The sequence below is a fragment of the Diabrotica undecimpunctata genome, chromosome 2 (assembly GCF_040954645.1).
Source record: "Diabrotica undecimpunctata isolate CICGRU chromosome 2, icDiaUnde3, whole genome shotgun sequence".
Taxonomy (NCBI): domain Eukaryota; kingdom Metazoa; phylum Arthropoda; class Insecta; order Coleoptera; family Chrysomelidae; genus Diabrotica; species Diabrotica undecimpunctata.
The window spans coordinates 50766206-50792679 of record NC_092804.1 but is presented as its reverse complement, the minus strand read 5'-3'; the positions used below and the strand labels follow the sequence as shown (position 1 = coordinate 50792679).

General features: G+C 32.4%; 1 protein-coding gene across 1 annotated transcript in view; it reads right to left on the bottom strand.

The window, feature by feature from the left end:
* The window catches only part of LOC140434523 (uncharacterized), a 28622-nt gene extending 11098 nt beyond the window's left edge, over nt 1–17524 (bottom strand). The window contains exons 1-6 of the mRNA XM_072522856.1: nt 17376–17524; nt 7736–8545; nt 7619–7654; nt 7483–7515; nt 5225–5269; nt 2933–2962 (exon numbers count right to left, since the gene is read on the bottom strand). Coding sequence (XP_072378957.1) covers nt 2933–2962; nt 5225–5269; nt 7483–7515; nt 7619–7654; nt 7736–8545; nt 17376–17441 — 1020 coding nt within the window. The 5' untranslated portion in view covers nt 17442–17524. The remainder of the gene's footprint in view (nt 1–2932; nt 2963–5224; nt 5270–7482; nt 7516–7618; nt 7655–7735; nt 8546–17375) is intronic.
* Nucleotides 17525–26474: the final 8950 nt, after the last annotated feature.

Below are 26474 nucleotides of genomic sequence, written 5' to 3'. Positions count from 1 at the left end.
GTTTGTTAGTTTTGGTTTATTGTTTATGAGGTCAACACGTGAGTTGTTTATTTTCTCGACATCGACTTTGTAAATTTACAGTAAGTTTCTTTTATTTACTTCTTTTTACTATCAAATGGTTTACGTTAGTTTATAATAAGTTTAGTAAAGTGCTTAAGTGATTAATTATTCATAATTTTAATTATAACGTGATTTATTTGTTGCTAAAATTAGGTGTACTCATATGAGTAAAATGGGCGTATGTTTGATATTTTGCAATTTTGTTACAGATATGGCATCTGTAGACGATTTTAAGAGTATTAGTGTTCGAAATTTTTATGGAAAGAGGTACGAAGGTTTACCTTCTGCTTTAGAAGATATTCGTGCTTCTAATTCGCGGTATGAAGTGAATATGGCTATTATTCCTCCAGACCCAGATATGCTTACTGATGAGGAAGACATTGAGGATGATAGAAGGAAATTTGAGACTACCTAAAGATGTTGTAGGAGAAATTGAAGTGCATTGCTCTTCAGATGAAGACAAAGACTTAGAGGATGTACCATTGGCACTGCGGTTAAAAAGAGTACGAGAACCAAAGAGTTTAGGTCCTCAATGGACAAAAACTTGTACAAATAATAGTATGGTAGGAACATCAGGGTGGAATGAGCGGTTTGAAATCGTTAAACATGAATTACAAGACTTAAATGAAGTTGGGATATTTGAAAAATTATTCACTGACGACATATTTGATAACATAGTTACACAAACTAATTTATATTCTTCTCAATGCAACAACCATAGTTTCTTTGTGGCCAAGGCAGATATACAAACGTTTTTCGGTGTATTATTACTAACAAGATATCACCAACTACCCAGTGAAAGAATGTACTGGAGTCTTTCCGAAGATTTAAATGTGCCGTGTGTTTGTGCATCTATGTCTAGAAATAGATTTCTAGATATAAAGCGTGAGATTCACCTTGCCGACAATACAGCATCACCAGCACATGATAAAATGGCAAAAGTTCGACCTCTGCTAACAAAGCTGAATCAGAATTACAGACAGTGGGGTATTTTTCATGAACATTTATGTGTTGATGAATCTATGGTTAATTTTTTTGGGAGACATACCAGTAAACAATTTATAAAAAGTGAACCTATTAGATTCGGCTACAAAAATTGGTTGTTATGTAGTGCCAATGGTTATTGTTATGCCGTAGACACTTATTGTGGAGCCAAAAATATTGATAAGAAAAATAGCCTACCATTAGGATCACAAGTAGTTCTGTATCACATCGCTTGCACATCTGGCCATAGATTATTTTTTGATAACTTTTTTACAAGTTACGCTCTGTTGCAAAAATTAAAAAAAAATAGGAATTAGAGCCACTGGAACTGTAAGAGACAATAGAACAAAAAAATGTACCCTATCAGATGTAAAACAATTAAAAAACCAAGACAGAGGTTACTTTGAACATCAATATGACAAGGCTCAAGGTATATTATTTGTTAGATGGAAAGATAATAACATAGTCACTATGGCTACAAATTACGACTCTATCGAACCTGTAGCACAAGTAAAACGATGGTCAACCACTGCTAAGGCCAAAGTGGATGTTTCTTAACCTGCTTTATATAAAAATTATAATAAGTCCATGGGTGGTGTCGACTTACATGATCAGCAACTAAACAGTTACCACATCGGAATAAGAGGGAAAAAATGGTGGTGGGTGCTTTTTACTAATCTTATAAACATGACTGTTGTAAATAGTTGGAGATTGTATCAGCTGGCTAAAGGTCAACAAACTAGTCTTCTTGTTTTTCAAAGAGTACTTGTACGACATTATTTAGGTTGTAATGCTAAATCAATGTATATGAAATCCAGACCTTCCGGAAATATTCTACCTACCGTTAGAAAACATGAAGGAGGTCACCTTCCAAAAAAACTTATTAAACAATTAAGGTGTGCTCAGTGTCATCAAAGAGCCAGATGGATTTGTGAAAAGTGTAATATAACCCTTTGTATTGATAGAGACTGTTTTAAAACTTTTCATTTCAATTAATTTTTTGTTAAGTACAATTATCTATTAAGTAGCTGTAGTGCCCAGTGTACTCATTTGGGTACATATCTATATCTAAGTAATTCTGTTTTTTTTTCAAATACAGTTACATTTGAAGTTTTGTTACAAATCATAATACTAATAAATATCTAATGCAAAATATATTAATTCTTAAACTAAGATACCGTGGGCGCTAATGGGATAAGCAACGAAAGTAGAAAAGAAAACGATGTTTTTGATCAATTTTAAATGTTTTATTTGTTTTATTAATATTTTCGACCTATTTGAGAAGAAGCATAAGTCAATTATTATTAACTTTGATAAAATGAAAGCAGATATCGAGCACTGTTTTATTAATTAAATTTTGCCCAAGTACTTTCGCTTCCTAGAGCATCTTTAGGGGCATTTCGTCAATTTTGGGCTATCCAACAATCGCAGAATGTCATAAACATAAAATTAAACATAAGATTGTACATAAAACTACACTAAGCAAGGACAAACAGTTTAAAATTATTTAAAAAAAAATAGTCGAAGCTACATTCTGACCGGCAACAGGAGAGAAAATGGCTCCCGGTATTCAATACCGGTATCGTTTATTCGAGCATTCAACCTTATATCAAATTATTATTAAAGTAATCACAAAACAATTTTTTCCCAAAATCTTAATGCCACCTCTTACATCCAAGCGTAGTCTTCTTTTTAAAAATCTGCTCTGGTCTATATTTATTTATTTCTTTAGCCATGTAAATTTTAGGTTATTTTAATATAACACAATCATTTTATGTAATACGTAAAATTTTCTAGTGAAATAAAATCCGAAAAAGAATAATACCAAGATGCACATCGACAACATTAGCATAAATATAAATCATAATAATATAAAAAAGAATCTTACTTTTTTCTCCAATTCGGCAACACGTTCACGCTAAAACAAAGAAAAAAGCTATTAAAAAATGGAAGATAGTATTTTGTAATCTGCATTCTCAATTAATTTAAAGAAAATCTTTCGATATACCTTGTGTAATGACTACAAACTATCAAATTTAGAAAAGCAACCAGTCCAGATGAAATTCCCAGCGGAATAATCAAACTTTTGTACAATAAAGGCAAACATTCTCTTTTTAATCTCTTCCATAAAATATACGAAACAGAGCATATACCAACAGACTGGCTACAGTCAAAATTTGTAATGAGTTAGTAATGATACCCAAAAAGATAAACGCTAAACAATGTAGCGATTATCGTAGTCTAATGAGCCATGTACTGAAAATTTTCTTAAGAATACTGCACTCAAAAATTTACCATAAAATAAGTACAAATACCGTAAGTCACCTACGAAAAGCAAATAGGTGTCTTGAAACAGGTGGAAATTGATGACCGAGAACTCCATATTATCAAAAATTTGTATTAGCATCAATGCACAAACATACGAATTGGTAAGAATACGACGAAAGCAGTGGAAATGCGACGTCAAGTGAAGCAAGGGTGTATCTTATTGCCTCTACTTTTTAATATCTACTCCGAATTTATTTTCAAAGAAGCCTTAGCTGAAGATACAAGCATTAAAATCAACGGGATAACGTGAACAATCTCAGATACGTAGAAGATACGGTACTGATTGCATCCAATGAAAAATAATTGCAATGACTTATCAACAAGGTGACCAAAACATGTGTTGAATACGGGTTAAAGATTTAATTGTGGAAAAAAAAATTTATTTCAAAATTTTTAGTAAAAGGTATAAATAAAATACCCAAACGGGCTATATCACAAATACAGAACGTTTTCAGAATGTAAATTCCATCATCACTTTAATTAAAAAGAACGTAAGATTTAAAATGTTGACTAAGGTTATGCAAAATGTGGTTAATACTTACAAAGTGCACATGCTATGAGCCACTAAAATATATGGGTGAAAACCCTTTAAATGTTATAAATTTACAAATATGTTACATTATATACTATTAAAAATTAGGATGTTTAAGTTACCGTTGGAATTGGTAACATGCCAATGTATGGCTCTACATCGGTTACTTGGTCCTGAGACAAAGTGTCTTCGAGGACCTGTTGATAACAACTGATAAAAATGACAATATTGACATGTTAGGACAGATGTCGGAACAAATCAGTCAGTGTAACTTACGGTAGTTGTCTAAAATGACAGAAGCCAGCATTATTTAAAATTAAGTATATATATAATGAATTAAATTGAATATATATAATGTAACATATTTGTAAATTTATAACATTTAAAGGGTTTTCACCCATATATTTTAGTGGCTTATAGCATGTGCACTTTGTAAGTATTAACCACATTTTGCATAATCTTAGTCAACATTTTAAATCTTACGTTCTTTTTAATTAAAGTGGTTAATTACTTTCAGGTTATACTGATGATAGAATTTACATTCCGAAAACGTTTTGTATTTGTGATATAGCCCGTTTGGGTATTTTATTTACACCTTTTACTAAAAATTTTGAAATAAATTTTTTTTTGTGATACATTGTATACAGCCAGCTACAGGAACTTAGTTTCGTAGTGGACTTTAATTGTGGCTTATTCCCATTTAAATAGTAATAACTTTAAAAGCTTCATACTTCTAAGACAAAACTAACGGTGGTCAGCAAAACAGAGTTACAACCAATGAACATCAGTTAAAAAGATCCCACAATATTACCTATTTGCGCGTCAATAATAACGGTAACTGCGATGTAAGCAAAGAAATAAGAATGCGCGTTGAAAAAGCCAAAGCCACTTATTATAAATTATAGAAAATTTTCAATAATAGAAGATATTACATTAAACCTTAAAATCAGATTAATACGATGCTACATATTCTCCACATTGCTGTATGGCATGGAGAGTTGGACTCTTACAGCAACACTAATGAAAAAACTTGAGGCCTTTGAGATTTGGATTTACCAACTAATATTGTAGATAAGTTGAGTTGATCGAATAACAAATGAAATAGTTATACACCGAATGAAAAAGAGCACGAAATAACAAAAACAATAAAAATTCAAAAGTTACAATATTTCGGCCATTGAATTAGACTTTCAGAGAGGTATAACCTAATATATATATATATATATATATATATATATATATATATATATTCCAATACGATAACGGGTGAAAATGGAGTCACTTTAACTTAATATATAACTTAATTATTCAAATACTTACTACTGCATTTGCTTTGTCTTCCAACCATGCTCTAACAATAGCCAACTGTAAAAAATTTAATATTAACTTTAGTATATCTATATTTTTTCCAAATATCATATTTTTTTAAATTGAATTGTATATAAGAATATTAAAATATGCGTTTGTTTATTTTTGCTTTCGGTATATTAGATATGAGGCTATATACTCTAGGAGCCAGGGGGATTGAGTACCTTGACGTTTTTCATGTTTTTTAGTGCGTAGATTCAATTTTTCGAGGGTACCAGGTTGGAAACCCAGCCGAAAATTTGTTATTAAAAAGTTATTGCTTAAATGATTGTCTCTCCTAAACTATGAGAGATTTTTAATTTTACCAAAATGAAAATTGTTCCTGTTGAAAAAATGAACAAAAAGGCGTTTGGTAAAATTTGATCCGATTGTTAAAACCGAAGTTATAACAAATTCTGACAAAAAGAAGAGTTTAAGATTTGGTAAATGTTTAGATATTAATTTTGACCAAGTTATGAAGCTTTTAATAAAGCGCTTTGAGGCGCGCGGTCAGTTCGCCGCGAATGCGGACGCCCGGTAACCGCTTTTAAACCATTTAAAACTTTTGAGTTGGCCTAAACATTGGCAGTTTGGTTAAATTATAGAACAATTTAAAACAAACATTATAAGCTTTGGTAAATGTTTCTATATTAATTTTTTCCCAAGATATTGAAAATTGATTTACGAGCAGGGTTTACACAGGCCTGTATTCACTGCGAGGTGCGAGCTGACTGTGCGCCTCAGAGCACATTATTAAATGTTCCATATCTTGGTCAAAAATTAACGTAAAAACATTTACCATTTTGAATTATTTTATAACTTCCACTAGTCAGATTTTAAAAGTTTATAGCATAATTTTTATTTAACTCTCTTATAAACAAATTACTTTTTAAAGTAATTTTTAATGTTAAATTGTTATAACTTTGTTATTGCAAAGATAATAATGATAATGAAAAATAAAGTAATTTTGCAAAGTTTTATTAAAGTTAAAACAATTACCTTTAAAATGAGAGGGTTTTGAAACCTAATCGCACTTAAAACAAAAAAAAAACGTTAAGTTACCGAAGGGACATAAAACTCTCTGGCTCCTAGACTAATATTTAAAGACTAAAGAACAGATATCTGTTCCATACTTTAACACCACCACATATTTTTAACAATAATGTAAAACAAAACAAGTTTTGTAACTTTTTAAGGGTTTTTACCATCGAGCAAAAACACAGAAGAGGGAATGTAAAGGTGGTGGGGGCAAAAATGTTGTTCGACGGGAAGTGCCATTTTGAGAGGCCACATTAAACAAGGAAAGAGAGTCCTTTCCTTGTTTAAGAAATCAAATTTAGTTGGGTTATGTTATTGTTTGTCCCAACTGTCACATGAAAGCTTATTTATATGGAAGTTGAAACATAGTCTTATATTTGGCGGCTTTGCATTTCCGGATATGTCCGCCATATTAAAAGGCCACTTTTATGAATTTTGGTCTCCTTTTCATAACGATTAGATTCCTTCTTTTGTCTTTTTGCTCGATGGTTTTTACCCAGATATTTAGTGGGTTGACTCATGTATACCTGGTAATATTACACTGATAATGGACTCTTTAGTCCGAAACCGTTCCGTGATGTATCCCGATAGGGTATTTTTAATTATATACATTTTATAAAGAATTTTTACAAAAAACTTTACATTTTTGTGTTGTCAATCACATCACAAAAATTAATACGTTTGTGACGTTGAAAAAAAAAATTTTTTTTGTTTGGCTTTTTTTGAATTTTAAAATTTTTTTATAGTATTATTATTCTTGAATTATTTTTATTGAAAAATACTTTTTTGCTTCTTTTAACTGCCGAACATGGTATATAAATAAAGTTTGTGTTTAAAATATTTGACTTTTATTTATTTAGAACTTGGTCACACGAAATATGTGAAATATTTTTCTAATATCCACTTCATTTGTTCAGCAGTGTATAAGTCGTAAATGGAGTTATAGGTCTATTGAATTAATTAAAAACCTTCGGCTACGTCGCGAATGTATTATTAGTTTTTAAATAATTTTAAATTATAAATTACCAAAAAATTTTCTAATTGTTATAATTATTATTAAAATCCGATGTTTAAAAATAATTGATATTTTCCTTATTTATTAATAGAGCAATTTTTGTTGTAAAAATCTTACATTAAGACAATGTTAAATATTATATTTATCTATTCTAAAACTTAATGTATATCAAACTTACTTCTTCAAGACCTTTCCTTGAGAGCGGTTTGTTCTGTAAACATAAAAATAGTATTTTTTTATTTCATTTTCTATAAATCTATGTGAATATTACTTTTTATCTATGGTTTTAAAATATAATATAATGCAATACTTACAGCTTGGTCTGCTACCCACTTCTTTATTATAGATAACTAAAAGCAAATAAATATTGGTATAAGTTTAGAGAAATTTGAGATTATACATATTTGTGAGTTTAATTACAGATTATTTACCTTGTCATTTACAGATAGTTTTTCCTCAAGTGTTGAAATTTCTGGTTTTAGTTCAAGAGTTGAAATTTCTGGTCTGGCTTCAAGAGTTGCAATTGCTGGTCTGGCTTCTAGAGTTTGAATTGCTGGTCTAGCTTCTAGAGTTGCAATGGCTGGTCTGGCTTCTAAAGTTGCAATGGCTGCTCTGGCTTCCAGAGTTGAAATTGCTGGTCTGGCTTCGAGAGTTTGAATTGCTGGTCTAGCTTCTAGAGTTGCAATGGCAGGTCTGGCTTCTAGAGTTTGAATTGCTGGTCTAGCTTCTAGAGTGGCAATGGCTGGTCTAGCTTCCAGAGTTGCAATTGCGCGTCTCGCTTCTAGAGTCTGAATGTCTGGTCTAGCTTCTAGAGATTGGATGAGTTTTCTGGCTTCCAGAGTTTGAATTGCTGGTCTAGCTTCTAGAGTTGCAATGACTGGTCTGGCTTCTAAAGTTGCAATGGCTGGTCTGGCTTCCAGAGTTGAAATTGCTGGTCTGGCTTCGAGAGTTTGAATTGCTGGTCTAGCTTCTAAAGTTGCAATGGCTGGTCTGGCTTCCAGAGTTGAAATTGCTGGTCTGGCTTCTAGAGTTTGAATAGCTGGTCTAGCTTCTAGAGTTGCAATTGCTGGCCTGGCTTCTAGAGTTTGGATGAGTGGTCTGGTTTCTAGAGTTTGAATTGCTGGTCTAGCTTCTAGAGTTGCAATGGCTGGTCTAGCTTCTAGAGTTGCAATTGCTGGCCTGGCTTCTAGAGTTTGGATAAGTGGTTTGGCTTCTAGAGTTTCTGCTACAGGTCCATCAGGCTATTAAATTAAAAAGTATCCTTCTTTAAAAAATATTTCGACTTATAACCAATAAATTTGTTGTTGCATCATATCAAATTAATTGATTGAAATCAATAAGTGTATTTAGTAAGACTTAAATTATTAATTCAATCAAACTCCTTACCAGAGAATTTAAATCTCAAACGTGGTCTATAACAGATAACGAAGGTAATCTAAAGACAGGTACTGATGAAATATTGGAAACATGGCGAAACTACTTCAGTGGCCCACTGAATATCCTAGAGAACCTACTGTCTTACTCGCTGAAGTCAAAGATGCAATTAAATCGCTAAAGAGAAATAAATCCCCAGTCATTGATTCAATACCAGGTGAAATACTATAGTTACTAGGTAACAAAGGATTACATATCATCCATTCTATCTATGTGGCTATTTGGAATTCAGGAAAATGACCATCTGATTGGTGTACCTCAATTTATATCCCGCTACACAAAAAAGAAACTACTACCAGATGTGAAAACTACTGCAGACTGCACACAAAATTTTGCAGTTTTAACAGTATTGTGAAGGACAATAAATTAATTACTGATCCCAAGGATCTACTTCAACATTGGAGAAACTATACACACAGCAACTATACTCAGACAACACTAGAAGAGACTCTGAAAGTGAATATAAAAGTGAACCCTTCCCCAAAATATTGAAGTCAGAAGTTGTAAGGGCAATCAAACAGAGCAAATGGGGAAAAGCATCGCCCAGACGACATATACATAGAGATTCAAACTACAGAGACACAAAATGTTGAGTGAAGACAATATAGACACCTTGTTATGTCTTTTTAATGACATTTATGGGTCTGGTCAAATACTACAGGATTGGCTTTAATCAACTTTTATACCAATCCCAAAAAAGCCAAACGCTAATAGTTGCGACCAATTCCGAATGATCAGCTTACTGAGCCAGGTCCTCGAACTCTTCTTAAAGATAATTCACACAAGAATATACAACAGATGTAAAAAGAGACATTAGCCCCACACAGTTCGGTTTCAGACAAGGATTTGGCACAAGAGAAGCACTTTATAGCTTAACTGCCCTACTTCAGAAATGCAGAGATCAGAAAAAATATGTCTTCCTATGCTTTATAGATTACCAGAAAGCGTTCGATTGTGTTAATCATTCAGAATTAGTATGATTGCTCCAAGAACGTTCGATAGATGAGAATGACCTTAAAATCATAAAGAACCTTTATATGAATCAAGTAGCATCTGTGGGAGTAGGACTTGAATCTACATCATATTTCTCAATCGAAAAAGGTGTACGACAGGGTTGTGTTGTTCTGTCACCCCTCCTTTTTAATCTTTACTCTGAAACGATTTTCGATAGAGACTGAAGTGACACTGAAAATGAAATCAAAATCAACGGACAGACTATTAGTAATCTTCGCTATGCTGACGATACAGTCATAATAGCTGATAGCCAAGAAGCGCTACAACGACTAATTGATAGAATAAATACTGAAGGAGAATGACTGGGCTTAAAGATTAATATAGACAAAACTAAGGTAATGGTGGTTAGCAGAACACGAAATATGCAATTAAATATAAGAGTAAACAATAAGAACATCCAAAAGGTCCCCAAGTTCAGATATCTCGGTAGTTGGATAACTGAAGATCTAGATCCAGACATAGAGATACGTAGCAGGATTAAGCAAGCCAGAACAGCATTTACTAATATGAGAACCTTGCTAAGCAACATCAGCCTTAACTTAACGCTTCGATATCGCTTTGTAAAATGTTACATTTACTCCATACTGCTATATGGTGTAGAAACCTGGACCATAAAGGCCAATGTGATGAACCGATTGGAGGTTTTTGAAATGTGGGTATTTAGAAGACTACTTAAAATTCCCTGGACGGATCACATAACAAATGTCGAAGTATTAAATCGAATGGTCAGAGAACGAGAATTGCTGCCAATAATAAAAAGAAGAGAAACTGCTTATCTGGGTCATTAATTTCGAAATTCCAAGTACCAGTTCTTAAAGCTTCATATGGAAGGAAAGATAGAAGGAAAACAGGCCATTGGAAGAAAGAAATACTCATGGCTTAAAAACCTAAGGGATTGGACAAACATCGATGCCCATGCACTCTTTAGAGCCACACAAGACCGAGAGGAGTATGCCAGAATTGTCGCCAACATCCACTAATTGGATAGGGCACCATAAGAAGAAGAAGAAGAATACAATAAAATTAATTTAAATTATTAAGAATATTACAGTAGATATTGCTTAACTGTCCCGTATTACTAGTACGTACTAATTTTAAAAAAAATTCGCTATTCGCTAACACAAAAAACAGATTTTTTTGATTGAAGATTTTATTTTGTTTTGTTTCCATTAACTAAAAATTAAACAAGATATGATTGTTTAAAAGTTGGATTCGCATGCGTTTAACGCCACCTTCAAGCCGTTTCAGCTCAACTGTCTTTAAAACCGAAAATTATCGACATATAAGCCTAATCCGTCATCCATAGATAGAAGTTCTTATGAAAATTATTACTAAAAGAATATTTAATAAATTCGACAGCTATCAACCTCCAGAACAAACAGGTTTCTGCAATGATTATAGTACTATAAAACAGATTTAGAACATACGAACATTGATAAAAATATGCAGAATACAATATCTCACTAAGTATAGCTTTTACTCACAAGCCTTTGATTTGATTGAACGGTGGGCCGTATTTGAACAATGAAACGCTACATTAGAAATAAAAAGAGGCTTGGCGTACATTGGTTATAGAGGAAGTTCTCAAGCAGCTTAACTAGAGTAAAAGGTTTATATATATATATATATATATATATATATATATATATATATATATATATATATATATATTGATAAAATGATAAAAGATATCTGAGTCCTCTCCACTTTGCAGACGATATTGTCTTAATTAATAGAGAACTCAATTAGCTACAAAAAATTCTTTCAGAATTAAGAAATGCTTCAGAAAGAATAGGCTTGAAAATAATGCAACAAAGACCAATATTCTTACCTTAGAGACATTACTAGCTACTGTGGAGGAGAAAGTAATAGGAAGGGTGAAAGAATATATTTACTTGGGCTGTCTAATAAAGTTGAGCAGAGGAACCCTACGGAAGTAGATCAAAAAATTCGTATGACATGGGCTGAAGTTGGCAAAGCTCTGGCAAAGAATTGCCCCCAAGAATAATAATACTGCCTGCCATAAATCTCAAGGCAAAATTTTTAATTCTTGCATCCTTTTATTAATGACATATGATCTAGAGATGATTACGTTTACCATAAAAGTCCGGAAGATAGAGTCCGGTTCTGGAAATCGTGCTTGATAGACGTGTATAAATTTGCTCTGAGATTTGTCTTAAATGTTGGGTGGTTTCGTATATAATTTGCATAAAATAAATAGTGCAAAGTGTACTTAAGGATTTTTATAACAGTAAGTAAATCGGTTATATCTTTTGGATTATACTATCAGTAAATTAAAAATTTAGTGTTTTTAATCAGCGTTCGGATAAAGGTCAAATCCTTTGAGGAGTTGATTCTGGCGGTGAATTTTTGCGCTGACCAGCCGATAAGAGCGATAAACAATTTATTTAGTAATAAAATTTAATGATACAACATCTACTAGCGGATCATATAAGAAGACAGGTGAAGTTAGATCGGAATGTGCTTAAAATGATGCAAAAAATGACAATATGATGGCCGAAATGAGAAAACTACATAAAACACAAAGAGAGACAATGGATTGTATTAGCGAATTAAAACAGAAAAATTTAGAACTAGAGATGAGACCTAGTGAAGCAAATAAGGGAATAGAGCAGCTGGAAAAAGACAAAAGAAAGAGACATTGCTTTATTGGATGTAGCGTACAAGATATTGGCTTTATTATTAAGAAACTGACAAACAAAATATTATTCTGAAATAATATGTGATTATCAGGGAGGATTTAGAAGATAAATGTCTACAAAATGTCAAATATTGCATAACAGCTACGAACAGAATCTAGATTTTAGATAGATAGAAGCGGTGGATCTATTAAAAATACCTACTAAACTTATTAGGTTAGTGAAAATAACCTTAAAAGACACATTAAATAAAGTGATCCTAGAAGGAAGGTTATCAGGACTTTTACGATAAGAAAGGAATTAAAGGGAAATTATTTGATTGCTTTTTATTTTTATTTTTTTTTCTGATAGTATAACTCTTCTTTCAGTTAAAATTTCAAAGTGATCGGAACAAAATTGATGAAGTTATAGGCATTTAGAAGTGACGAAGGTAAATGAGTGAGGTAAGTGAGTGAGGTGAGTGAGTTAGGTTAGGTTAGGTTAGGTTGGTTAAGGTGTGTGTAAGTGAGCTAGGTGAGTAAGTGAAATGAGTAAGTGAGGTGAGTGAGCAATCACATAGAAATTGAAACAGTGTCAAGTTCGTATAATTATGCACTCGCGGCAGATAACAATCGAATTACTAGAGCGAATAAAATGGCTGCAGATGCAAAGGCAAAAGACAAAAAAAAGGCAGAGTTCATCGAAAGCCAGAGCAAAAAGATGCTATAGATATTTTAGCAAAAGCCTCATGATCGATCCCTCTAAAATTTTCCACACTTCTTTTATAGATAAATTACTAGGTCGCAACTTAGAGATATTGATTATTTTATTGTTATAATTAATTTTGCAACATCAAATTAGTCAAATTTTAACAAACAAATTTTCAAAATTTAAAAAAATTGCCTTTTTCACTTCCAAAATTTGAGAAAACAATCAAATGAATAACACCTCAACATCGCAACGTATTTTATCAGCCCATAGAACAGGCGGGTTTTAGGAAAGGCTATGGAACAAACGATCACCTACTGGTAATAAAAAATCTTATAGAAAAATGCACTGAATATAATAAACCACTAGCTTTAATATTTGTCGACTATGAAAAGGCATTCGACACCGTAAATCAACAAAAAATGTTGGAAGCCTTGACAAAATGCCGAATTGACTATCGGTATATAAATATAATTAAACATATATACCAAAACGCAACAGATAGTGTTAGAGTGGGTGATCGTCAAACCCAGAAATTCCCGATACAACGTGGAGTACGCCAGGGGGACACCATATCGCCGAAACTGTTCACTACGCTTTTGGAATATATATGTAAAAGGGCAAAACTGACCGACAAGGGCATAAACATAAACGGAGAAAAGCTTAGCCATCTAAGGTTTGCAGATGATATTGTACTAATAGCTGATAGGATAGATGAGGCCAAAGAACTTTTAAATCAGCTCTACCTGTCCTCGCTAGAAGGGGGATTGAAAATAAATATATCTAAAACCCAGATGATGACAAATCTTGTAGTCAGCGAAGATATATGCGTAGGAACAAGATCCATAGACCAGGTAATGGCCTATAAATACCTAGGTCATGAGATTCGCATAGGAAAAGATAACCAAACCGTTGAGCTTCTCCGTCGTATAAGACTGACTTGGGCAGCCTTCGGCAAGCTGAACCATATTTTCAAATCGTCTGATATACCAATATGCCTTAAAAGAAAAACGTTTAATCAGTGTGTTTTGCCAGTGTTAACTTACGGTGCCGAAACGTTGACCATGACAAGGAGAACAGTTCAAAAGATCCGTGTGTGTCAAAGGGCGATGGAGCGTGCTATGTTGGGCGTTTCACTACGAGACAAGATCCCAAATCGCCAGCTACGACAAAGAACAGGAGTGGTTGATGCAGTAGAGAGAGTTCTTCTTCTTAAAGTTCCATCTCCTATCGGAGGTTGGATATCATAACGGCTATGGTCACTTTGTTAGCTGCTGCTCTGAAAAGTTGTAGTGAACTACAGTTAAACCATTCTCTAAGGTTCTTCAGCCAGGAGATGCATCTTCTTCCTATGCTTCTTCTTCCTTGGATCCTTCCTTGCATAATAATTCTCAGCAGCTCATATTTTTCTCCTCTGGTTATGTGACCCAAATATTCTAGTTTTCTTCTTTTTATGCTGTTCATAATTTCTAACTCCTTATTTAGACGTCGTAGTACCTCAGCATTGGTAATCCTTTGAACCCACTGAATTTTTAATATTCTTCTGTAACACCACATTTCGAACGCTTCTATTTTCCTTATGTGTTGTTTCTTCAATGTCCAAGCTTCCATTCCGTATAGTAAGATAGAAAATATGTAACATCTTAGAGCCCTCAATTTGAGATGCAACTGAAGGTCTCTGTTGATAAGCATTGTCTTCATTTTCACAAATGCTTGCCTTGCAGTTTCAATTCGGACTTTGATTTCTCTGCTTTGGTCATTTTTTGTCATCAACCCAGGTTCCCAGATATTTATATGTCTCTACTTTTTCTATTTGGGTTTGCTCTATCATTAATCTTTCATTTCCATGTTGCGTTTTTGAGACAATCATGAATTTAGTTTTTCTCTTATTTATTTTTAGTCCGTATCTAATGCAATAATCGTTAATTCTATTTACCAATTCTTGTAGCGATTCCAGGGTGTCTGCCATTATAACGGTGTCATCAGCGAATCTTATGTTATTTACTATTCTTCCGTTTACAGAGATTCCATCATCCAGATCCGCTATCGCTTCCTGGAATATGGCTTCACTGTACACGTTAAACAGTAATGGTGACAGAACACAGCCCTGTCTTACTCCTCTCTTTATATCTATATTTTCGGACTTTTGTTCTTCTATCTTTATATTGGCCTTTTGATTCCAATACAGATTGATAATGATTCGTAAGTCTCGTCTGTCTATATCTTTGTTTCTCAGTATTTCTATTAGTTTTTCATGTCGGACCCTGTAGTAGAGAGAGTAGCAACACTAAAATGGAACTGGGCAGGCCACGTGGCTCGAATGACAGACAATAGATGGACAAAGCGGATACTGGAATGGAGACCAAGAGATGATGCCTACCGAAGTAGAGGTCGTCCACCAACACGTTGGACTGACGATCTAAAACCTTGTCATAGGAATTGGATGCAAGAGGCACAAGATCGAAATAGATGGAAAATTATGAGGGAGATCTATGTCCAGCAGTGGATAAGCGAACATTGAATGATGATCGCAACGTTGCAAACTAACGAAATTTTTTTGGTTTTTTGTCAACAGATGATCCAGTTATAAGTTACGACGAAAAGTAACTTTTTTTATCCTAGAAAATAGCTGGAATTTTCTTAATTTTTAATATTTTTCTACCAAAATTGCAGATAATACTTGTCAAATCTTGTACTATAATGAACTAATGTTATAAATAAATATGTACTAAAGAAATTTTCAAAAAAAATTTTTAAAAATATGTTTAAAATATTGAAAATAAACAATATTCCTCACGGATAAGATAAGGAGATCCACTGTACAGAACTTTATTTAACCTTATCCTTAAAGCTATTCTACGACAAAGTAGTGTAGAGAGATGGTATAATATACTACAAGAGACAATAAGTTATCGCTATGATAGACGATATTGCATCGATTGCGAGATTAATATCAGAACTCATAAGAATGTTAAAAAAAAATGGAAACAATATTGAAAAAGTTTGGACTATGGATAAACTAAAATAAACCAAAATACTCTAAAATGAGAGCAAAGAAAATAAAGCTCGATAATCTAAAAATATGTAGCGTAATTGAGATAAAGATAATACTGAAATAGATAAAAGAATTACTAAATGAAGTAAAGCTGTATAAGCACTAAACAGAATGATCAATTCTCAGTTAATATCCAGGAATACGAAAATGAAGATTTACAAAACGACCGTGCAACCTTCGGTTATGTATGGCAGCGAAACTTGGGTGTTGAGTTGGAAAAATATACAGAAATTGGAACGATGGTAAAAAAAAAGATATTACACACCATATATGGAGAGACAAAGGACAATCAGAGCGTATAGAGAAAAAGTAATGAAGCTCTAATACAACCAACCAAGCATAATACAAAAAGTGAATGCACAAAGAGCACGTTGGATGGGACATATTTACAAGATGTCCACAAACAGACATGCAAAAAAGTAATAACTGGAGGAGCGGGTGGAAAGCATAGACGAGGAAGACCAAAAAAGAACTGGTTAAAGCAGGTTAAAACTGATGTAAGAAAACTAAGAATACCAGACTGGAAAGAAACGACGAAAAACAGAGATGAGTGAAAAACATAGTGAAGAAAATAGAATCCATGGGCCATCCAAGTCTGAAGACCTGTTATAAGCCGAAAATAAACTGAGAATAGCACAGCGTGTAGTTCAAGGACTTATGCTGGTAGTTACTTTAAAAGATTGCATTCGCAATAAAGAAATACGTAGAAGAACAAAAGTAGAGGAAGTAATATAACGCTCTGCTTCATTAAAGTGGTCTTGGGTAGGCCATGTTGCCAGACAAGATGATACTATATGGACTTAACTCATTGTATCGATCTCTAAAAAGAGCTTTATAATTAAAAAAAACGGGGAAAAAAGGTAACAAGATTAACAAATTAAAACGCCAAAGAGGGGCTTATGTCCATATGTGGACGATCATGAGCCGTTAAAAGAAGAAGAATTTACATATTCTGGCAAATTACTATATATGATTAACTGGCCGACTTAATATAGTAAACTCAATAACTATATTGAGATCCTAAATAGAGTAAGAGACAAATAGGAACATTTTTATAGCTAATTTATAGAGAAAAATGACAAAACTAAAAGAAAACCTGAAAAAAAAAAAAAATGTATAATGTATAATTCCGTATTACGATATTATCCAATATGAGATTATACAGAGTAAATCGGACAAACAAAAAAACATTATTAAAAATTATTCTTATATTACTCTTACCAAGTAGATAGCTGATGTCTGTTGAAAAATGACAAATAATAACGAAAATATAGTTAGCTTATTCATTTTGTTACTAATAAGAATTAATATTAACTATATTAAATTCCCGCCTCATTGCCTTTTTATGCCTGTTTTGTACTTTTGCTTTATCAGATTAGGTACTATTAGATTATATCAAAAACTATTGATAAGTTTTTTGATTTCCTTTCGATTTTGTGCTTGATAATGCTTTTTTAATTCAAAACAAAGTTTGTTTTTTATAGTTTATTCATAGCCGTGTTTAGGATTTTTTCGTGTGAGTGGGATTTTTTATTAATATTTTTATTATTGGTGATTGATTTCTTAATTCGTTTTTTTCTTAATTTTTATGAGAATCACTGGTCTGCAAAAAAAATTTTTTCCTCCTTTTTGTTTTCATGCGTATTGACGAGCTCTAAATATGAAATTTAGTACGGGAATAAATACAGCAAAATATATTAGGTTTTTTATAATCTCATTTAATCAAAAAATGATATTATTAGTGTAACAACCAATAACATTCTCAGAGAAGCGACAAACGTACCCAGCTATGTCGCTGAACGCTTTCTGTTCAAAGAACTGCAACAAGTAGGAATGATAGATAAAATGGTAGAAAAAGCCAGAATTAAGTTTGCAACATTAGATACACACCCAAGCGTGATCCTGTGAGAGATAATAAGATATGATGTGTTCCATCAATGGAATCACCAAAGACCAAAACAGCAAATCCTGGCAAACACATAAAGTCTAGATAATTCGTAGCTCCAATAAGGCAAGAATCCCCAGCACGCGGCACTGGCAATTTTGATAATTAAGGTTTATTTTCAAGACAACCTTAAAAAAAAAAAAATACAAAAAACAAAAAAAAAACGGTTTCGGCTACCAAAAAAATTAAAAAATACTAATAGAAAGGCGAAAGCCATTTAAAAAAATTAACAAAACACCAAAACTCGGGCACGAAGGGCCCACATTCTCGGGCACCAAGTCGCCAAAATGGAGACTCGGGGCCCGAGCAAGCAATTTCAGTTCGATGGTACGTCACTAGAGAAAGCAGGAAAAGAGCGCGTCACGCTAGACTGCATTGATCGGGTTAGGATATCGTGCTGGAGTTCTAGTACCCAGGACTTCCACAGGAAAAAGCACTTGGCTGATAGTGATTACACGAATCAATATACTCGCTCCAATGAATTGTAACATTTTAAGGAATCCGAATGTCATTTTAAGGAATGTGCAAGTCTCTTTGACTGGGTTTAATCAAATTGCTTGCTTGGTTTCAAAGATTGAAGGATCGGTTTAAGCGCACTGGTTCAGTTATGTATGACAAACATGAACGAACAAAAAGTACTGCGACAGAGGAAGACGAAATAAATGTGCTGCTGGCAGTTACTGAAAATGCTCCCTTACTGTATTTAATAAGACCAAGCATTAATTCTGGAAGATTTTGAAAATAGCCATTACTTTCATTATTATGTCACAACTAATCCATACCACATAGTTACGTATACTCAAAGTAGATGGTCGCTAGACGTGTGAGGAAGTGTTTTTAGTAACCATGTCCTGGGACCATTTTTTTAAGAAAATATAAATAATTAGATGTATTTAGATTTTTTAGTAAATCAATTGCCTATATTATCGAAAGAAGTTCCACTTCGTATAAGCGAACAAATGTGGTTGTTGCATGACGGTACTCCTGTTCACCATCATGTATTGATTCAAGGTGAACTTGACGATCAGTTTACCGATATATGGATTGTGTTAGATGTGTTAGTGTCCAAATGCTTCGTAATGTAAGTGACTCATTCAATTACCATTTTCAGGTGTGCATAAATGTTTTAGGAGGTCATTTTTAACTCCTTATGTAATTAACTAATAAAAATATTTTATTTAAAGTAGTTTTTAATTTTTCCATAAATGTTGTATTTTGAGTTTTTGTTTTTTTTTGTAAAATTAATTAAAATATTAAAAATAAATTAGTTTTCTTTTTTATTTGTAACATTTTTACATTGATTATCAGATTAATAATCAGTAACTAAGTTTTAGATAATTCAGCATGGCTTACTTATACAGGGTGGTCCGTAAGTAATTGTACAAAATGAAAACGGTAGATTCTACACTTTAAAATATTACGATTTAAGCCAAATTAATTAAATAAAATATTGATATTAAGAAAGATACAGGGTGTTAAAGTGCAAACTTAAAATTTTATTTTTCGCTATAACTTTCATGTTTGTAAACATTTATGTATAAAGATTTACAACTGGGTACTTTTAAATATGAGAAATTATAATTTAATGCACACTTTGATGTAACTGATAGAGGGCGCTACATATGCCACATATGTGGTATAAATTTGCACTTAGCTTTTTTGCTCTTTAAGTTACCTGTATTTGGGACAAAAAATATTAAAGATACATTATTTTAACAAAAAACAGGTATACTTGTTAATAACTTCAAAACTCAACAGTTTTCGAGATAATGGCATTTTACAAATCAGCTGCATACTTCTGATTTAAGGCACATACTACAGACAACGAAGAAAAAATAGACACAAACATTAATACTTCTGAATTTTGGTATAAAATACCTTTAACTAAAGTTAACAGTTAAGGAAATATTAAATAAAATAAATATATCAGCGGGATAATTAATAATAGGATTTGACAAAATAACAGAATAATAGGATTTTACATCAAACATTTTACGTTTTCTGTTAAATTAAAGTCATAATCAAAACAATTTGTTTACAAACCAAATTAAGAAATAGTTTAACTAAATAACATAACTTTTTGTCAAAGTAAGTGTTCGATATGTCCACCATTTTCTTTAATTCATTTGTCAATTTATTCCATAAAAATCGTCTCATATTAAATAGCATCACTGGTTCTAAAGAAACTGCTGCAGTATTTATTTCTTCCCACAGTTGAATGCAAATGTTTATGGGATTCTTATGGACACGTTGTTTTAATGCGCCCCATACACCAAAATCAAGCGGATTAAATTCTGGGCTAAGTGGTGGCTATAATGTATAATGGATGAATATATTCTTTTGGATACATATCCAAATCTTATGGTATATTATGAAACTAAATCTAATTTGTCACAGAGGTTAAATAATGTATTAAACTGTGATGTATCTCGTTCATTGATTACTTATATACACACGGAATAACCTATCGATGACATTACTTATTTATATGATTACGTTACAGCTTACGAGTAACTATAATTACATCTTGAACAAATGGACTATTATGATTTACTAACGAACTAATATTATGCTGAACTAAATTGCCTTTGTATTTACTATATTTATAACAATATCGGTTATTAGGACAACGATGATGTTTTTGTAAAAATGCTGAGTCTTTCAGGTTAGATTTGTAGCAAATGTATTATGAAACAGGACACATATATGTTATTCAATACCTGTGCTCTAGTTTCTATTTGTCCTAATAAAAATGGGTAAACAATTTACGTAATGAACAAAAGGTATTCTTTTTGGATTTTTTATGAATTAAATAATTATATCAATATTTCACCACATTGCCAAGGAATATGACTACCACAACCAATCCAACGTTCAGAGAAGTTGTATTTAAGTATGTTCTAACTGCTTTCTCCCTAGAATGTGGTGGTGTACCATCTTGCATAAACCACATATTTTGGGTTTTTAGCATTTTACAATGGAGAAAAAGTAATACAACGCCATTATAGAAACTTAAGAAGCGATAGCAAAGTGAAATTGTAAACATGATGACGGCCAACGTCTGAATACGGACACGGCACCTAAAGAAGAAGATGAAATATCTTTTCTCCAATAAGACATTTAGCACCCATAACAAAGCATTTTGTGATGTTACATTATCATCTTTGAGTTGTTTTAATAAGAATAAACTATGAATTATGCTTATCTACAGGTATTCACTGCTTTACCGCACAAATATCAAACTAAGAATTATTGTGCAGCTGACTTATAAAATGCGTTTATCTCGAAAACGGTTGAATTTTCAGGTTACTAACAAGTATACCTTTTCTTTGTAAAAATAATGTATCTTTAATATTTTTTAATAAAAATAAAGCTAATTTAAAGAGCAAAAAAGTTAAGTGCAAATGTATGCCACACATGTGGCATATGTGGCGCCCTCTATTAGTTACATTAAAGTATGTATAAAATTATAATTTATCCTACTCAAAAGCATCCAACTGTAAATTTTTATCCAAAAATATTCACAAACGTAAAAGTTATAGCTAAAAATAAAATTTTAAATTTTTACTTTAACACCCTGTATCTTTCTTAATATCAACATTTTATTAAAGCAAGTTGGCTTAAATCGTAATATTTTAAAGTTCAGAATCTACGGTTTCTCTTTGTACAATTACTTAAGAACCACCCTGTATATATACAAAATATACAAGCTTGTATGGCGTGGAATTAAAAGGCTTTTAAAATATAATATCTACAAATACCGGTAAAAAATCATCTATTCACATTAAAATATTTACTAATGTTTTTTAGATATTAATAGAAAATATAGAATATTAATAGAAAATAAAACGCCGACCAACATAACAAAGATAGTCCATAACCTAAATAACAACAATGTAACCAAAGTTAGAGCAGGAGACCAATTCACTGAAAATATTCTAACACCGGGAGGAATTAGACAAGGCGACAGTTTAAGCCTCTTCTTGTTTAACCTACTCATGGGCAAAATTATAAACAAAGTAACATCTCTTAATCTCGGATACAGAATGAGCAACAAAAGAATTGGTATGGTGTGTTAAGCAGATGATGCAGCAATTATTGCCGAATCAGAAGATGATCTTCAGAGACAGCTCTTTTAGTTCTTTCAAATAAGTCGCCAACTAAATATGACCATTTCTACCAACAAAACTAAATGTATGACAATAGCAAAAGATCCTCCCGGATGTAAGTTAGTGGTTGAGAACAACTCCATAGAACAGGTGATGAAATTCAGAAATCTGGGCATAGATATATCAAACAGACATGTCCCAGTAAAGGACCTAAGGAGTCAGATCAACAAAGCATCCGCATTGTCGGGATGTCTGCGGGAGATAGTCTGGTCAAATCCGTATATGCGCACAGATAGTAAAATTAGAATCTACAAGACTTGCATACGACCGATCATGACATATGGCATAGAAGTGCGCGAATATACCAACAAAACGAAACAGATGCTAAGGGTTGCCGAGATGAAAACCCTAAGAACAATAGTGGACAAAACAAGAAGAGACAGGGTGAGAAATACAAGCGTTAGAGAGCAGTGCAAAATTCAAGATATTGTAAGATGGGGAAGGCAGCGTAAAAGGATGTGGTACAGTCATGTAAGACGAATGGATGAGAATAGACTCCCAAAAATTGCCCTAGAAAACAACCCGCCCGGTTCAAGATCTTCCGGAAGACCACCTAAAAGATGGAGGGATAGTTGGCAATCTAGCTCCCAGGAAATTAACCAGAGGCAGCTTCAGAATTAAACAGATCGAAAGATCTCCAAGAAGTAGAAGAAGAAGAAGACTAATGTTTTTCAGTCCTTTAGGGTAAAACTCATTATGGACAACCCCACTGCTTAAAACTAACTTATCACAAATATTTACAAATCGATATACAAACCGTTGCAAATTTATGTGCCCGCGTTCTAAAACCAAATAAAATTTTTATTCTATCTTTGATTGATAAAATGAAACATAACAATATATATACAAGATATACGCTCCCGAAGGAGCTAAAGCTGTTTTCACTTAAAGATGCTTTTTGTGTGTGGGATCATCCTATTCTGGGTTTGGTTTTACAGTTTCTGGTGTGACTCCGCTATTTCCACTACTTTTCTCCATTCTTCTCTCTCTTTAAATGTCCTTTCTATATTTCTAATTTTCATACTCCTTAAGTATTCTTCCACTTGTTGTCTCCATCTCAGTTTAGGTCTGCTTCTGGTTCTTTTACTTGGTGGTATCAACCACATACCATCTAATTCTTTGTGCTTTTATTACTCTATCTATGTTCTCTTGAAACATTAATTCTTGTATTTCGTAATTCATCCATTGTCTTGCATCCTCTTCGTTTTCCCCCTTTGGTCCCAGTATTTTTCTGATAATCTTCCTCTCAAAAACTTTCAATTGCTCTTCTTCTCTTGCTGGTAATGTAAATTTTTCTGCAGGATATACTACTATTGGTCTTATGGCTTTGTAGATTTTCAATTTTGTGTTTCGGCTTATCTTCTTATCTCTAAACATTTTTTTGTTTCCATAAAATGCTGTAATTCCCGCTTGAATTCTTCTTTTCATATCTACACTTTCATTTCTTTTGTTGACTTTGTTCTTTTCTTCTGCTGTTTCATAGAACTTCTATTTTGTCCAGTCATCACTGTTTTCTGTGGTTGCATAGACATTTATTATGAACAACGTGTTCGGGCAGCTGTTTACTCTTATGTATGATATTCTTTCACTTATTGGTTTAAATTCCAAAACTTTATGTATCATTTCTCCTCGTTCCTTCATCCCTGTTTTTCTTCGCCTGCATACTATACTGTATAATTTTCCTTTTTGATTTTTTCATGTCCCCCCCCCCCTATCTGGTTTCCTGAATTCCAGCAATATTTATCTTGTATTATTTTAACTGTGTCGCTAGTTTTTCCATTTTTCCTGTTTCCAGCAGCTCTCACGTTCCAATGTTTTTTGTCATTCTCTTTCTCTTTTTTGTATTTTTCTTATAATTCTGAATATACCTTGACTAATTTTCCTCTTTGTTTGCATTATCTGTTTCCTTTTCATCCAGCCATTCTTCTTTTTCTAGTTTTTTTGGAGCATTTTTAATTTCTGTGAGTTTATGTTTCTTCTGCATTCCATTTCAACACCTTGGCATCTATTTCTAATTTCTGGTATCTTATTTTTACTTTTGCTCCTTTTACCCTTTCTTGTTTTGCTATGTCTGTGATTTGTTTTTGTATTTTTGCTTCCGTGGACGTTAGCGCTGCATTTATATATATTTCTCTACCGTCTCTTGTGTATCTGAGTTTACCTGTTTCTTGCAGTATTTTATGTTTATCTTCCCAGCTCTTTGTTTCTATTATACATTTCTTGTATCTCATTTTAAACGCACTTTTAATTTCTATTTTCATTTTAAGCTCTTTTCCATTATTTTTTGTATGTGTTCTCTTAGTCTATGTTCATCTTCTAGGTCTACCCAATTCCTGATATGATTAATTTATTGCGTATATTTTCTTTATCGATCTTCTCTAATCTATTCTTCATGAGTGTTATTGTTTTTTTGAGTAATCTTCGTTTTCTTTCTCCCATTTTTTTCTTTCTTTTCTACTTCTCTTTTTAAATTTTCTGTTTCTACTTTGTTTTGCTTAAGTTTCTGCTTTATATCTTCTATTTCGTTTTTCACCCTGTATATACATAGTATTTTGTACTAAAAAACAATAAACATTATATGTAAAAGTCTTAAAAACACTTCCAAATTTTTTGGTATTTATTTAAATAACGAATATAGATTTCTACAGTTTTTTCCAGTTTTACGAGAAGATGATTTTGATGAGTAAGCACGTTTTTGAATAGAACAGAATACTAGGCGTTGGAAGGATGAAGAATATAATAGGTCCCAGAAACATACAAGAAAAAAAAAAGAATCAACAAATCGTTGAGAAACTCTAGCAAATAATATGAAATTAAATTACGAAACAAAATTGTTGAGTACAAATTGCTGATTTATAAATGACATCTAATATACCTATCTAAAATATTTAATGAAGTTGAAATTAAACTTTAATGTTAATGAAAATTTAATATTTTATCCCTGATAACCGAATACCAACTACTCATTTTATTTAAGTATTTAACTTTGATTCATATTCCACTTGCTCATCGATATTTTAGAGTAACAATAGCACATAAAACACTCAATGTGGAAGGCGGTCTCTAAAGCCCACTACAATTTCGCAGATTTAGCGGTAGATCGATCGTCATTTGGGACTAAGGGAGCCATTTTAAAAAGCTGAAAGCGTACTTTGTGATGCTCAACTGCTGACTATATTGTACGCTTGGGACCCCCAATAAAATCATACCTTTCCTTGGATGTGACTGTTTTGTAAGCGGAATGAACTCTTATTTAGTTGGAAATTTATGGCTCAAATAATGGAGTAGATGGATCCAATTTAGGAGGATCTTCTGTGGAATATTTAAACTTCTTGGAGTTTTTTCAAATTATGTCTGGGTATATGATTTTAACGCGAACGAATTGGTAATTTTTATCTGTTTCGTACCTAGTAAAATGTAAGAAAATCTATAGTCATTTAAAAAAATTGTGTAATTAGTTTAATTGTTTCTTTATTATCTTGAACGTGTTTTTTTAATGGCATAGGCAAATGTCATACAGCCAGTCACAACATGCCAATATTCTCTAAACGACAGGATTGTCTAATATAATATAAAACGATAATATAAATTTCAATTTTAAGTACATAAGTACTTAAGTACTGTATTACAAATTGTAAGCATTAAAATAATATAATTATTAAGGATAAGATAGGGATAAAATCATGGACAATCGTTTTTTGTTATCAAAAAATTGTTTTTAAGACAAAATAGACTAGGTCACGTACAGGAGGTAACGACAAATGGGGTAAACAAATGATAGGATTCTACTTACACTTAAATATTAAGCTTGCTTTTCTGTTAAGCATTAAGCCTGTGTGGAGGAAAAATTTGATGTTTATTAAATTTTTATTAAACCTTCTGTTTGTTTTAAATATTTTTTACATTCGATTAAAATGTGATTAAAATCTCGTTTTTTTTTTATACTCCAGACACAAGTTTGAAATTACGATTTTTAGTTTTGCCAGATGACTAAGATAATAGGCGTGTCCAAATTTTATTCTAATTATGGATGTTATATACTCTCGTGGAACAGAATAGTTTTCCGAATCAGAATAGAAACCAATAATCACTTGAGATTGAAATCTATATAGACGCATATCGTGAGAAAGAATGTGTACTGCTTATATACAACGATAACTACTATTTAAATGGGAATAAGCCACAATTAAATGTTAAAGTAAGTTT